The sequence below is a fragment of the Sphaeramia orbicularis genome, chromosome 7, assembly GCF_902148855.1.
Source record: "Sphaeramia orbicularis chromosome 7, fSphaOr1.1, whole genome shotgun sequence".
Taxonomy (NCBI): Eukaryota; Metazoa; Chordata; class Actinopteri; order Kurtiformes; family Apogonidae; genus Sphaeramia; species Sphaeramia orbicularis.
The window spans coordinates 40,315,124-40,327,988 of record NC_043963.1 but is presented as its reverse complement, the minus strand read 5'-3'; the positions used below and the strand labels follow the sequence as shown (position 1 = coordinate 40,327,988).

The 12,865-nt window shown below is 36.5% G+C and overlaps 1 protein-coding gene across 2 annotated transcripts in view; it reads right to left on the bottom strand.

The window, feature by feature from the left end:
- lamb2 (laminin, beta 2 (laminin S)) overlaps positions 1-11,962 on the bottom strand; it is an 84,086-nt gene extending 72,124 nt beyond the window's left edge. For both annotated transcript variants that reach the window (XM_030139169.1, XM_030139170.1), the window contains exons 1-2: positions 11,853-11,962; positions 10,628-10,693 (exon numbers count right to left, since the gene is read on the bottom strand). In XM_030139169.1, coding sequence (XP_029995029.1) covers positions 10,628-10,670 — 43 coding nt within the window. In that variant the 5' untranslated portion in view covers positions 10,671-10,693; positions 11,853-11,962. The remainder of the gene's footprint in view (positions 1-10,627; positions 10,694-11,852) is intronic.
- Between the last annotated feature and the right edge of the window lie 903 nt (positions 11,963-12,865).

Genomic DNA, 12,865 nt, shown 5'->3' with positions numbered 1-12,865 from the left:
CTGTCCTTTTCCTTCCTTCCTCTCATCCTTCCTTCCTTCTCCTCTCTTCCATCTTAACATGCTGTAGTATCTCGCTGTAATCGCCTGTTGTCTGCTGGTGGATAATTAGAGGTGTCTGGGGGTGCTTTTTAACAAGCTGCATCGCACAACCGGTTGTTAACCTGTTATCACACTTTGTCGCTGCTTTGTAGCAATAAAGGTAAGAAAATACGTGTTCACGAGACGACGGACAGAATGTAGATACAAATAACGTCTATGTTATATCAGCATTCACACGGTAATAAACACACTCACAGGCTTTAAAATAGAGACTTAGGCTGCATTTACACTGACAACCACCGCGCTCAGAAATGATTTACTGCACTCAGATCAGATTTTTTTTTTGTCAAGAATCAGTTTCCGGTGTGAACAGATCACAGTCCAGAGCCCCATGCACAAAGGCAGTCGACCTTACTTTTAATCTAAAATACACTGTTGCCCATAAAGGTAGAATAATTTCATTTTCAGACATATTCCTCTTTTTATTCTATTTATACACATCAGTTTACATAGAGTCCCAGTTACAGTTATTCTATCAAGAATAAATAACATTATCACAATCATTTCATTTTTCCAACTTTACGCAAAACAGTGTAAGTATTATCAATATTCTTTGTGCACTCAAACGTGCAGCTTTGTTATTCTATGTATGTATGCATGTATATATGCTATTCAGACTGTTTAATTCCACCTTTTATCCACATCATCATAAATACACACAACAATATTTTTGCACACTTATTATGTGTATTACTTTAATTATCATATTGATAAAATACTGTCTGGTAGCTACGTATTGTACAAATTGATGTTCTAATGTGTCTTAATAGAGTGATATTTTGCTTTTTTTAAAAATGGAATTATGCATTTTAAAACATTTCCCTGTGGTCTGCATAAACTGTAAATGCTCTGTTTGGGTCTGAATTCTTCATTAATTCAACTCCACAGGTCCGTCTTTAGCAATATTTTTGAGTAATGAGACCAGAAAGGTTGTTTTGAGCACTGGCCCTTTAAATGCAAATGAGTCACTTCAGGCCCCGCCCCCTCCAGGTTGTCGGCTGTGCTGCTCTGTCCTGTTCAACCAACAACTGAACATTTTAGGTAATGGGTTCAAAGTTTGGACATATATTCAGTATGGACTACAACTGCTGTTGCTGACAAACAATTATGTTGTACTCCGAGAAATGTTCGTCGGAGGCCTTGACCTTATATGGGCAAATGCTGTGATGTAACTAGTTATAGACGTAACAAATTAAGAAGGAATTAAAATGGGTTGTATAAATCCACTTGACTTGTGCCAAAATCAATATAAAGATAGCTTTGCAGCACCTAGAGCAGGGGTGTCAAACTCATTTTCTTTCAGGGGCCACATTCAGCCCGATTTGATCTCCAGTGGGCTGGACCAGTAAAATAATCGTATAATAACGTATAAATAGACAACTCCAAATTTTTGTCTTTGTTTTATCCTCCTAAGACCCACTGTCCACACTTGTGGACAAGAGTTTCACAACTTTATACAAAAACAAAACAAAAACAAAAAAAAGAAAAGAAAACTGTCCACCACAAAGGACATTCCATAAAATTTTAAAAACTGCATCTGAAAAAACTGTTGCATCATGATGTTTCCAATATAGGCACTTATTTAATAAAAAACAAAAAAAACTTGTACTTTGCTGACATGTCCTGGGTCTTAGGCGGTTAATGCAAAAAAAAAAAAAAAAAAACCCATTAAATTATGAAAATACTTACTTTTATAAACTATCCAAACTAAAACGATGGGAATGACCTAAAAAAATGAAATTTCTTAAGAAAAATAAGTGTAATTTTAACAATATTATGCCTCAACTTACCACTTCTACATGTGCATTATGGATCAGATCTACAAAGACACTAAACACTGAGGAACAGGCAGAAAATGGTTAAAATTGGGCTTAATTTTCTTTAGACATTTCAGGTTGTTCATATTTGTTCAGATTATTCACATTTTATTGTTACAGGATAGTTTGTAAATGTAAATATTTTCATAATTCAATGTTATTTTTTGCACTAAAACAAACAAAATTGAAGTTGTCATTATTTATAGGCATAATGTAATTTTTTTTTTTTTTTTTTTTTCACATCAAATCGAAAAGAAAATATGGAGTCATTATTTTTAGTAGTTTTTTCGCTATTATTTGACTGTAGATCATATTGGTCTGTATGTGGAACCTAAACTAAAATGACTTCCACAGCTTTGACTGTGGAATTTTTGCACTTTCATCCCACGGGCCGCATTGGACCCTTTGGTGGGCCGGATTTGGCCCCCGGGCCACATGTTTGACACCCCTGACCTAGAGGGTTCAAATTCAAACTTTATGAACTGTTAGGGTCCAAATACACAAATAAATGAACCAAAGACTAATAAAAGTGGGTTTAGCTAAATATGACTCCTTTAATAGAGTGTTTTAACATGTATATTTGGCATATATACATATACCAGCTTTATATGTATTTATTTCTTTTTCTGTTGTATTGATAATTTCTTTCCTGCTACTTTTTATTATACTTGAATGGAATGACTGTAACACCCAATAATTTCCCCCTGGGATTATTAAAATATTTCTGATTTATAGTTGATCTACTTTATAACCTGTGAATGATTCCCTCAAGTGCACATTTGTGGCAAATTTCTATTTTAATGTGAATTCTGATCTGACTGTTCACGCTGAAAAAGTTCTGCATTGGACTCAGGACCAAGTTTGGAAGTGTCCTGGATCAGAAAAGGAGAGTTCAGATTTGGGACACTGCTGTAAGACGCTTTTAAACTCGTATTTCATATTATTTGTGCCTTAAACTATCTTTTCTCAAATCACTTTAATGAATATTTGCCTTTTGAACGGTGCTCTACCTCTGTGCTGGTATTTCCTCCAGGTTCACTCCTGTACCACCTTACAGTACACCATTGTTTTTAATGAGCTCATCTCCATTTCCTCTCCCTCCTCCCTCCCTCCTTCCTCCTCCTTTATCTCCACCTCCTCTTTTCATCCAGAAAAGCCCCCGCCAACAGGGACGGGAAAACCTACCTCACCATCCTTTCATATAAACAAACCTGTTCCTTCTCTCTCTCCCTTTCTCTCCACCCCTTCCCCTGTGCATAAGTCTTCCTCGCCCTCTTTTTTTCTTTGTCCCGATTCTGTTTGCCACTTCCTCCCCCCCTCTATTTTTTCACCCTCTCTCTCTCTCTCTCTCTCTCTCTCTCCCTCTGTGTCTGTCTGTAGTGCTGCTGGTTAGTAGGCTTTACGCTCCATTGTTCTGGTATCTGTACATTTCCGGAGGCTGTCGCTTACAAAGGCTGACGAACACACTCACCCACTCCCACTCACTAATGCCAGGCCTCACCTGCCCTCACAAACACACACACAAACACACACACACGCACACACATACACACACATACAGATCTGAAGAGGACATCAGTAGATTAGTAAAACCAGAAGGCCCCCTTCAGAAATGTGAATTACAGAGGATTTATGCTGATCCTCTTTCATGTGAACTTTTCCTCCTTGTCTTCCGTCCTCATTTCTTTGAACCACACCTCCATTCTCCTTCCTTCACCCATAATTTTACTTTATTATAAACATCGCACTATTGTCATATCTGCTGCTGTTGACAATCTGTTGCTGTTTGGTTTCACTATGCACCTCCTCACCTCATCGCTGTCACTGTATTGAACTACTGCTGCTACTGTATACAGACTGACAAGTACACTTTTATTTATTCCTATTCTTAGTCTATTTTACCTGTTTTGTTTTTTTTTTAACTCATAAAGCCCCAAATATACAGAAACAGCAAAATTTACAATGAACATTAAGTTGTTTTTTCTCAGCAGGCACTACGTCAATTGTTTTGAAACCAAACATATATTGATGTCATAATCATACCTAACACTATTATCCATACCTTTTCAGAAACTTTTGCCCATATGAGTAATCAGGAAAGCAAACGTCAAAGAGTGTGTGATTTGCTGAATGCACTCGTCACACCAAAGGAGATTTCAAAAATAGTTGGAGTGTCCATAAAGACTGTTTATAATGGAAAGAAGAGAATGACTATGAGCAAAACTATTACGAGAAAGTCTGGAAGATACTATTAAAGAAGAATGGGAGAAGTTGTCACCCGAATATTTGAGGAACACTTGCGCAAGTTTCGGGAAGCGTGTGAAGGCAGTTATTGAGAAAGAAGGAGGACACAGAATAAAAACATTTTCTATTAAGTACATTTTCTTGTGGCAAATAAATTCTAATGACTTTCAATAAACTAATTGGTCATACACTGTCTTTCAATCCCTGCCTCAAATTATTGTAAATTTTGCTTCCCCACCCTGTACAGTCGTGGAAAAAATGATTAGACAATCAAAAGTCATCGAAAACAATGGTTATGCAATCAAGTACTAACTCCTGTGTGTATCATGTGACTAAAACAGATGGAAAAGAAAACATGGAATGCCTTAAAGCTCTGTTTTTGTCAGTACAATGCCATAGTTATTGATGTAAGAACTGAAGTGATTTTAGTTATTATCAAGAAAACTATAGAAAATGGATAGATATCAGGTCTGAAATTAAACTCTTCTGAGCTATTTTTGTTGTTATCATTATATTGGCCCAAACAAATGTACCTTTTGTTGTACCAGGCATTAAAATGAACAAGAAACAGAAGAACAGAATTGAATATTAGTGACCAAAAGCATCTACTGATCCAATCTCTGTACTGATGTACTCTGAACTAATCTGTATCTCTATTCATGACCTGTTTTCATGGTCATCAGATATGACCCATTTGGACGTTCAGAGGCTCCGTAGTGAATGTGGAAACACTGTCATCTTCTACAACATTGATTCACTAGTAAAACTCATGGAGTTGGATCAATGACAGTGGATGCAGACACTGGGTTTATACTCAGTTAATGGTGTATTTAGCAGAAAAAGTCACTTTTTCTTCAGTTTTCTCTGTTTTTGATTTAATAACCTTCAACTTTGATCTGAGCTTTTATGAACATCTACATGATTAGTGTATTAAATGTAGAAAATCCCTGATTTACACTGAAAAAATGCAAAATAGAGAGGGTAAAACTGTAATAAACAGTGTTAAATCACTTAAGAAAAGTTAAATAGAGAGAAAAATTAATTTGGGGACTGACACAAAAGTAGTGCTGGGTCTTTATAGGTGAATGAAAACATGGCATTTAACAAGGTGAAAGAAAAATACAGTAGTATCTCAATTCTCTGTATGTCCTGTACAATTAGTGAATTGAGAAAAAAGAATCTTTGAATATCCATCCCATAATTTCTGACGTCGCTTATGGGAACACAGTCAACCAGCATGCACGCTTCAGGTCCTTCTTTCACCCCTGACCCTCAGAGGGAAAGAATAGAAAGTGAAAGGACAAAAAAGAAGAAAGGAGGCACTGCTGGTTCTTTGTCCCTGAGTCCTTTCACTCTATTCCTTTCTATCTTAAACCCACACACACACACACACACACACACACACACACACTCACACGCACACACGCACACACACATATAACTGACATCTGTATAAACCAGAGCCCAACTCCAATTATCACGTCCCTGACCTGGGGGTTCGGAAATAACCCTTGGCCTTGCAGCCTGTTCCAAAGAGGTGACAGGAGTCTGAACAGACAGCTCCCTATCTCTGTAATGACAGTGTGTGAAGGTTTAGAGTCTGACACACACACACACACACACACACACACACACACACACACACACGCACACACACACACACACACACACACACACACATCTGTAAATGCATCCTCTTCTTGATGCAATCTCACGCACTTGCCTCTTCACTCCTTAACTTGTGCTTGTTTATGTTTCCAATCCACACGAATGCTGCTTTTATTTCACATTACCCAGAAAACTCCCTGTAAACAGTTCACACAGAGGACTAGCCCACGTAAAAGACCCAGCTGAAAAAGCCACAGTTGCCATCAGTGATTACATCTGAAGGGATACCCTGAGTGTTAACAGCAGGCACTAATAGACTTTAACTCCAGCAATGAACCCATTGTCCTCCAGCTCCAGGGAACAAAGCATCAGGAGGCGTTTTATTGTGGCTCATTACTCAAATAAATCTTCAGTTCACTGATAGTAATGAGTATGGTGCCACACATCTGCTCTGAATTCAACTTTTTAGTGAATTGTTTTGGCTTTGTATTAGAGATATAACCATTTCCTTTATCACATAATACATGATATGCACTATTTTACCTACTATAGATACCTATAAAGTATGTTAGAATTTTATACACTTTTCCCTTCATCTTTAGGGTTTATTTTGTTTACATTTTTAGCTAAAACACAGTGTTTTGTTATTTTCATTCATTCATTAATTCATTTTCTGAACCTGCTTTATCCTCACTAGGGTCACGGGGGTCGCTGGAGCCTATCCCAGCTACTTATGGGCGAAGGCGGGGTACATCCTGGACATGTCACCAGTTCATCGCAGGGCTGACATATAGAGACAAACAATCACCCTCACATTTACACCTATGGGCAATTTAGATTAACCGATTAACCTATCAGTGCATGTCTTTGGATGGTGGGAGGAAGCCGGAGTACCTGAACAGAACCCAGACACGGGGGAGAACATGCAAACTCCACGTAGAAAGGTCCCACCCCCGTTTTGTCAATTTATAAAAGTTTATTTATATAGATGTTCATGTTCTAGCTTTAGATTTCTGAACTGTTTCACTGCTTGGCAACTGTTTGTCATGTTCTGACCTTAAATAAAAGCTTATAAAAGCGAATAACTGCCTCTCACTTTGCTTTCACTTCGTTGAATGAGGACTCAACAGCAAAATTAACAAACTAAGTCACAAAATCAGAGACTATTTGTCAGCTTATGCCAGTGTTTTTCAACCTTGGGGTCAACATGGGGTCGTCTGGAATTCAAATGGGGTTACCTGAAATTTCTAGTAATTGTTAAAAAAAAAAAAAAAAAAAGAAAAACAACAACCTTACTAATAAAAAAATATATGGTGAGTTGAGAGAAACAATCCCAATACATAAAAGACATGACAAACTGAAGCTGAAACTGAAGCACTGTGGTACTGTTTATCTGTCAAATATTCATTGTGGTCAGTTTCAGATGCTGCAGCTCTTTCATAATTCATAGTTTGAGTTCTTGTTTGTTCAGTATTAATTGTCAGCCTTGTAAATCCAGGCTGGACTGACTGTACATATCCTGACCAAGGAAAATAAAATTCTCACTTTGTGCAGTAATCTACACCTGGCTTTTCTGCCTCCGTCCATAATAATATACATTATATAGACTAAATGTCGTCTAAAATTAACATTTATTTGCAACATAGTATAACAAACTATTACATGATCAAAAATAAATTAATTTTAGCAAAAAAAAATGTCTCAGTTTTGAATGTCTGGGGTCGCCAGAAATTTGTGATGTTAAAATGGGGTCATGAGCCAAAAAAGGTTGGGAACCACTGGTTTATGCCATGCTTTGGTTCTTAAATTTAGTTTTGCCTTGTTCCATCTTTTATTTACAGTTATATTTTCATGTTGTTTGGTCTTGTTATGTACAGACAAGAAATTTTGTTATCATGATAATATTTTTAGCTGTATAGATCCGTTTGTTACCCTGCCCTTATTTGCTCCTGTATCTACTGAGTTCCATACACTCCATTCAAGACAGTTCATTTTATGTGGCACTAAATACAAAAAATCATCTCAGGGTATTTAACAGAGCCCAACAAACCCCCCTTGAACAAGCACAGAGTTATTTTCTAAGGGACAGTGGGAAAGAAAAAAATCTTTTAACATAAGAAACGTCCTAAAGAACCAGAGGTTGGACTGGCATCGGCCTCATTATTTGAGAACATAGATAGAAAAGACTGGCATGGATACAGTATGAATACATGTTAGCAGCACTAGACCCTGTGCATCCAGAAGAACTGGAGCAGCGCTGTAGGAAGGTGTAGAACTGCTATCTCTATTTGCGGATTCAGCTGGGCTGTTTTAGGAGGACCATAAACAGAGCGACACCACCCACAGAGAGGGAGAGACAGACGGACAGAGAGAAGGATGACCCTCCAGATCCAGAGGGCATCAAGGGGCCCCAAAAAAGAAACATCAGCGATCTTATCTCTATGCAAGGGGGATTCAGGGGCCAAAGTGTCACACCAACACCTACTACTGTATCTGACAAAACACTCAATATGTTTTGTACTTCCTGTACATTTCAGCTCCAAAAAACACAGTCAGAATGTGTCCTCTATTCTTATACAGAGAACATTAAAAAAAAAAAAAAAAAAAACACTAATAAAATCCTCACATTGAACTATCATTAACCCTTTAACCCCTGACGTGTCTGTGGTGAGCATTCTGAATGTATGGTTTATTTTAAATATTCATAAAAACTCAACTGTTTGCTCAAAAGGAAAAAAATTCAAAACATGCAGATAGAATAGACCTTGTGCTATCCATAGACATCTGAGCATGCTCAGTGCACCCACTGGCAGTGTAATTAGGGGTGGGGGTGGGGGGTTAAACTAAGAGCAGTGAGTGAGACAACTTGCTATAAAAAGAGATGGTTTGGGCTTTTTGTTTTTGCCATTTTCCTCATCGTTTTTGTGGTTTTACTGTTGTTTGCACTGTTGTGGTGATTTTCCTTTATTTATTAATTTTTTACAGTGTTTTTACTGAGTTTCGGGGATCAACCAGGTGTCAAAACCCAGCCCAGATAGCAAAATCATTATGGCTTAAATCTGGCCCAAAACTGTCATGCCATTTGGCAAAGTTCTGGGCGGATGTATGGGCCCTAAATGGCCCAAAATAGGCAAGCCAAAATCAAACCAGAAGGAAGCCAAAATTCACCCAAAACTAATTGTGGACTTCCAAATATAGTCATAATTGTCCCAGAAAAGCCCCAAATCCCCATAATCCAGCCAAAAAATAGCCAAAACATGCCATACCATCCCTATACTTGATCCCGCTCTTTGCCCAGTCTTTTGCTTAACCAGACATATGCCATAACTCAGCCATATATTGCTGGTGCCTCCATATCTACTATGGATAACCTTAATCATACCACAGTTAAGCCTAAAGGTTTTCATAATGCCAAAAGAAAGCCAAATGTATGCCATAATACTGCCAAAATATTTGCTATCTGGGAAGCTGTACTGATTTTTTTTTTTTTTTTTTTTTTAAACAGCCCCAAAACAAAAAACTACTGAGACCAAATTCAAATACTTGTTGGTCAGTGTGTCGCAGTTCATCCTAAATCTCTTATTGATGTACATTCCTAGTGTCTTATTTAATAAAAACCTGTCAAACTTTAATTCCTCTCTTTTGTCTTTTTCTGCTATTCCACCCTGTTTTGATCCTAAAACACAGTAAAACAAAACCACTGAGGAAAAGGAACACAAGCACATACCCGCAGCACCTACACTGGTCAACAACAAATGTATTGTTTAAGTTTTTTGAGCTGATTTAGGATAATTTTGGTGTGCTGAATCCAAAAATCACATTAATTTTGCTCAATCAGGTCAACTTTCTCAACTATGCTACATATTGGCTTTTTAACATTTTTGCTTACATTTATGGGCATTTTCACATCATATGAGGGCCGTTCAATAGGTTCATGGCCTCACCCAGAACAGAACAACACAGACTGATAATTTATATTTTATTTTTCAACATAATCTCCATTTACAGCAATGCACTTGGTCCATCGATGTTCAAGCATCACTATCCCATCACGAAAGAATGTAACATCCTGTATTATAACAACCAGTATTTCTGGGTGAGGCCATGAACTTATTGAACAGCCCTCGTACGATACAAAATTCTTTCATATTTCTTGCAATAAACGAGTTCTGAAGATTTTACTTTTGCCAATTTATGATGAATGGCTTTTTTAATATTACAGGTGAATGAAATGGCTACAACTAGAAGATCTTGCAAAAATAAGCCTGACGTATTCTGCTACATCTGCGGTGAATACACCATTGTACCTAACAGGAATCCTGTTAGAAAATGATTTTTTTTCTCTTAAAACCTATTTTGGGTGAGAACTATGTAAAAAAATCAACTGATAAAGCCACGAAAATGTCATCAATTTTGTGAGAAGATCAAATTTTTCAAAATCAAATTAGCAAAAAAACCTGACCTGATTGAGAAAAACAGATGTCATTTTTGGATTTAGCGGTGCAAAATGGTCCTAATTCATTTGAAAAAACCTAGACAACTTGCAAAAAACATTTTTTTTGTAACCCAGTGTTATGACACTGAAACAGACAATAATTCACAGCAGAAATAATGTCTCAAGAGTTTAAGGATTAAATTGTCTTTTTTTCCCCCTCCACTAATACTTGATTCAACATCCACAGACACAGGGGGAAAAAAAAACAATAAACAAAGAGCTCTATATTTCCCACAGACTTACTAAACAGAACCTGGTGATAGTTGTTAGCCTTCAGCCCCTGTTCATTGAATCACTTCTGAGGATTTGTTCTGCAGCAGAAAACATGAGTGACTTCAAAGCGCAGGGTGTACAGTCCACTTACCGCACATGAGCACTACCAGGGACGCCTGCATCGTTGCGCACATCAACCCACCAGGCTGCAGGCAACCTGTGGCATGCAACAAGCAAAGCTGAGGTCAACCAGGAGGCTTGAAACACTCAGGGAAACTTTTTTTTTTTTTAACAACTTTATTAACAACATTTGAGCATACAGTACAACATTTTAAACAAACATCAAGATGTCAATAGAGAAAATGCATTTGAACATATAAGTTTAAGAAAAAAATGCATAGGTTTAAAAATACAAAGCATAAATTACAAATAATAATAATAATTTAAAAAGTAAATAAGTAAATAAATAATAAATCTGACAAATATAAATAAATAAATGCAACAGAGAGTTCAGTCAGTATTGAAAAATTGTTTATAAATAGCCAATGTGTTAGTGCTTTTTTATTATTATTATTATTATTATTATTATTATTATTATTATTATTATTATGAATGAATTCTAAAGATTTAATATAATTTTCAAATTCTAATAGGAAGATTTTAAAATTTGGGTGTGTTTTAGTATATTTGTTTTAATGTATATGAAATTTTCCAAATAAAATGAATAAATTCACAATAAATTCTAGATTGTTAGTATCATGTTTAAAATAAGTAATTACATTTTGGGATGTTATATTTATTTTATTGTTACTTTTAGATATGATATAATTTTCAATTTTGGACCACATAAGAAGAATCAGTGTAAAGTAGATTCAGATTCAGATTGACAAAAGTTACATATTTCTTCCATAACATAAAATCGACACAAAATAGTGTTGGAGGGATATATGTTATGTCAAATTTGGAGATGTAAAATTGGAATTTTGTTTGTAACACAGTATTTATATGGTACATTCAGGGAAACATGGATCAGTGAAGCAGCTGGACTGTGACATGACAAGTATCAGAGATCACAAAGCTGGAGGTTAGTTTTTGGATTAAAGCGCACAGACTTTTGGGAACTTTGGAGGTTATTTCCAGTTTAAAGCTCCCGTTACACGAGTCCAGGGGTATTTCCTCTGAGTATACACATAAAAATGAGACCACTGTTTGGTTGGAGATTGTATAAAACTGCACTGGTTTCATGCTGTTGAAAGTGCGTTTGGAAGCGTCTAGTGCGCACGCGTCTACTGAGTTAGGTACTGGAGTTTTGTTTTTTTATTATTGTTGTTCAAGAGAAAAAAGAAGAAAAAAAAAAAAAAAAAAGAAAAACTCACCGTGTCGGTCCTAAGTGGATGATCGCTCCTGTGTTTTGCGTGTCTTCTCCTGGTCCACTTGCTGCCGAACGGAGTCGCGTTATTACGATGAGGAGTCCTGAACTCCTGCGCCTCAGCTGGAAACCCCGACATGGACTACTGGAGCGGAGTGGAGCGGAGCGCACAGAGGAGGAGGAGGATGAAGAGGAGGAGGAGGACTTGTATGGAGCATCTTTCAATGTACAAAACCTCAGTGATGGAGGCTTCTCTAAACAGTCTGTATGAACTAATGATAGATATTAACGCTTTAAAAGCTGACGTGTCACCGCTGACACACCCTGCGCATGTGCAGTTTGGATGGCTGTTTGTGCAACTGGAATTTTTTTTTTTTTTTTTAGTGATTTATTCCGAACATGCAATGAAATTTAACATATATGTACTTGCAAAACATACATAATAATACAAATATCAAGAATCATAACAATCTTAGTCAGAAGAAAAGCACAATAATTCTATTTACATTTACCTGAAAAGGGGTGGGAAGAAGTACAACTTATTTAACCCTTTCATGCATACTGGTCACTACAGTGGACCGCTATTCTACAGCTGTTCTCTTGTATATTCATGGATTTTGTTGTTCTTTTTTTTTTTTTTTTTTTTTAACACATATCTTTATTAAAGATTTAAGACACTTTCTATCTTTTCTGACATGAATTGGTAACATTATGTAGATCTCTCCTGAGCATAAACCCCCAGAATTCCAAGCCCTCCCCATAGTTTTCACACAATTTATCAGTATGTTTCTGTGTGTCAAAAATTAAACGTGTGGTGTCCAGCCGAGTGGACATTTTTGCAACTTCATGAAAAATAGGTTCATAAGAATTTTTTTTTTTCATTATCTTTTTTTTTTTTTTTTTAATTATTTTTATTTTTTTTATTTATTTATTTATTTTCAGAGGAAAATTTTCAATCGCATTGTTTTTTTCATGCCTAAAGAGGAATAAAAACACTCAGGAAAAAATTTAGATTAAGGT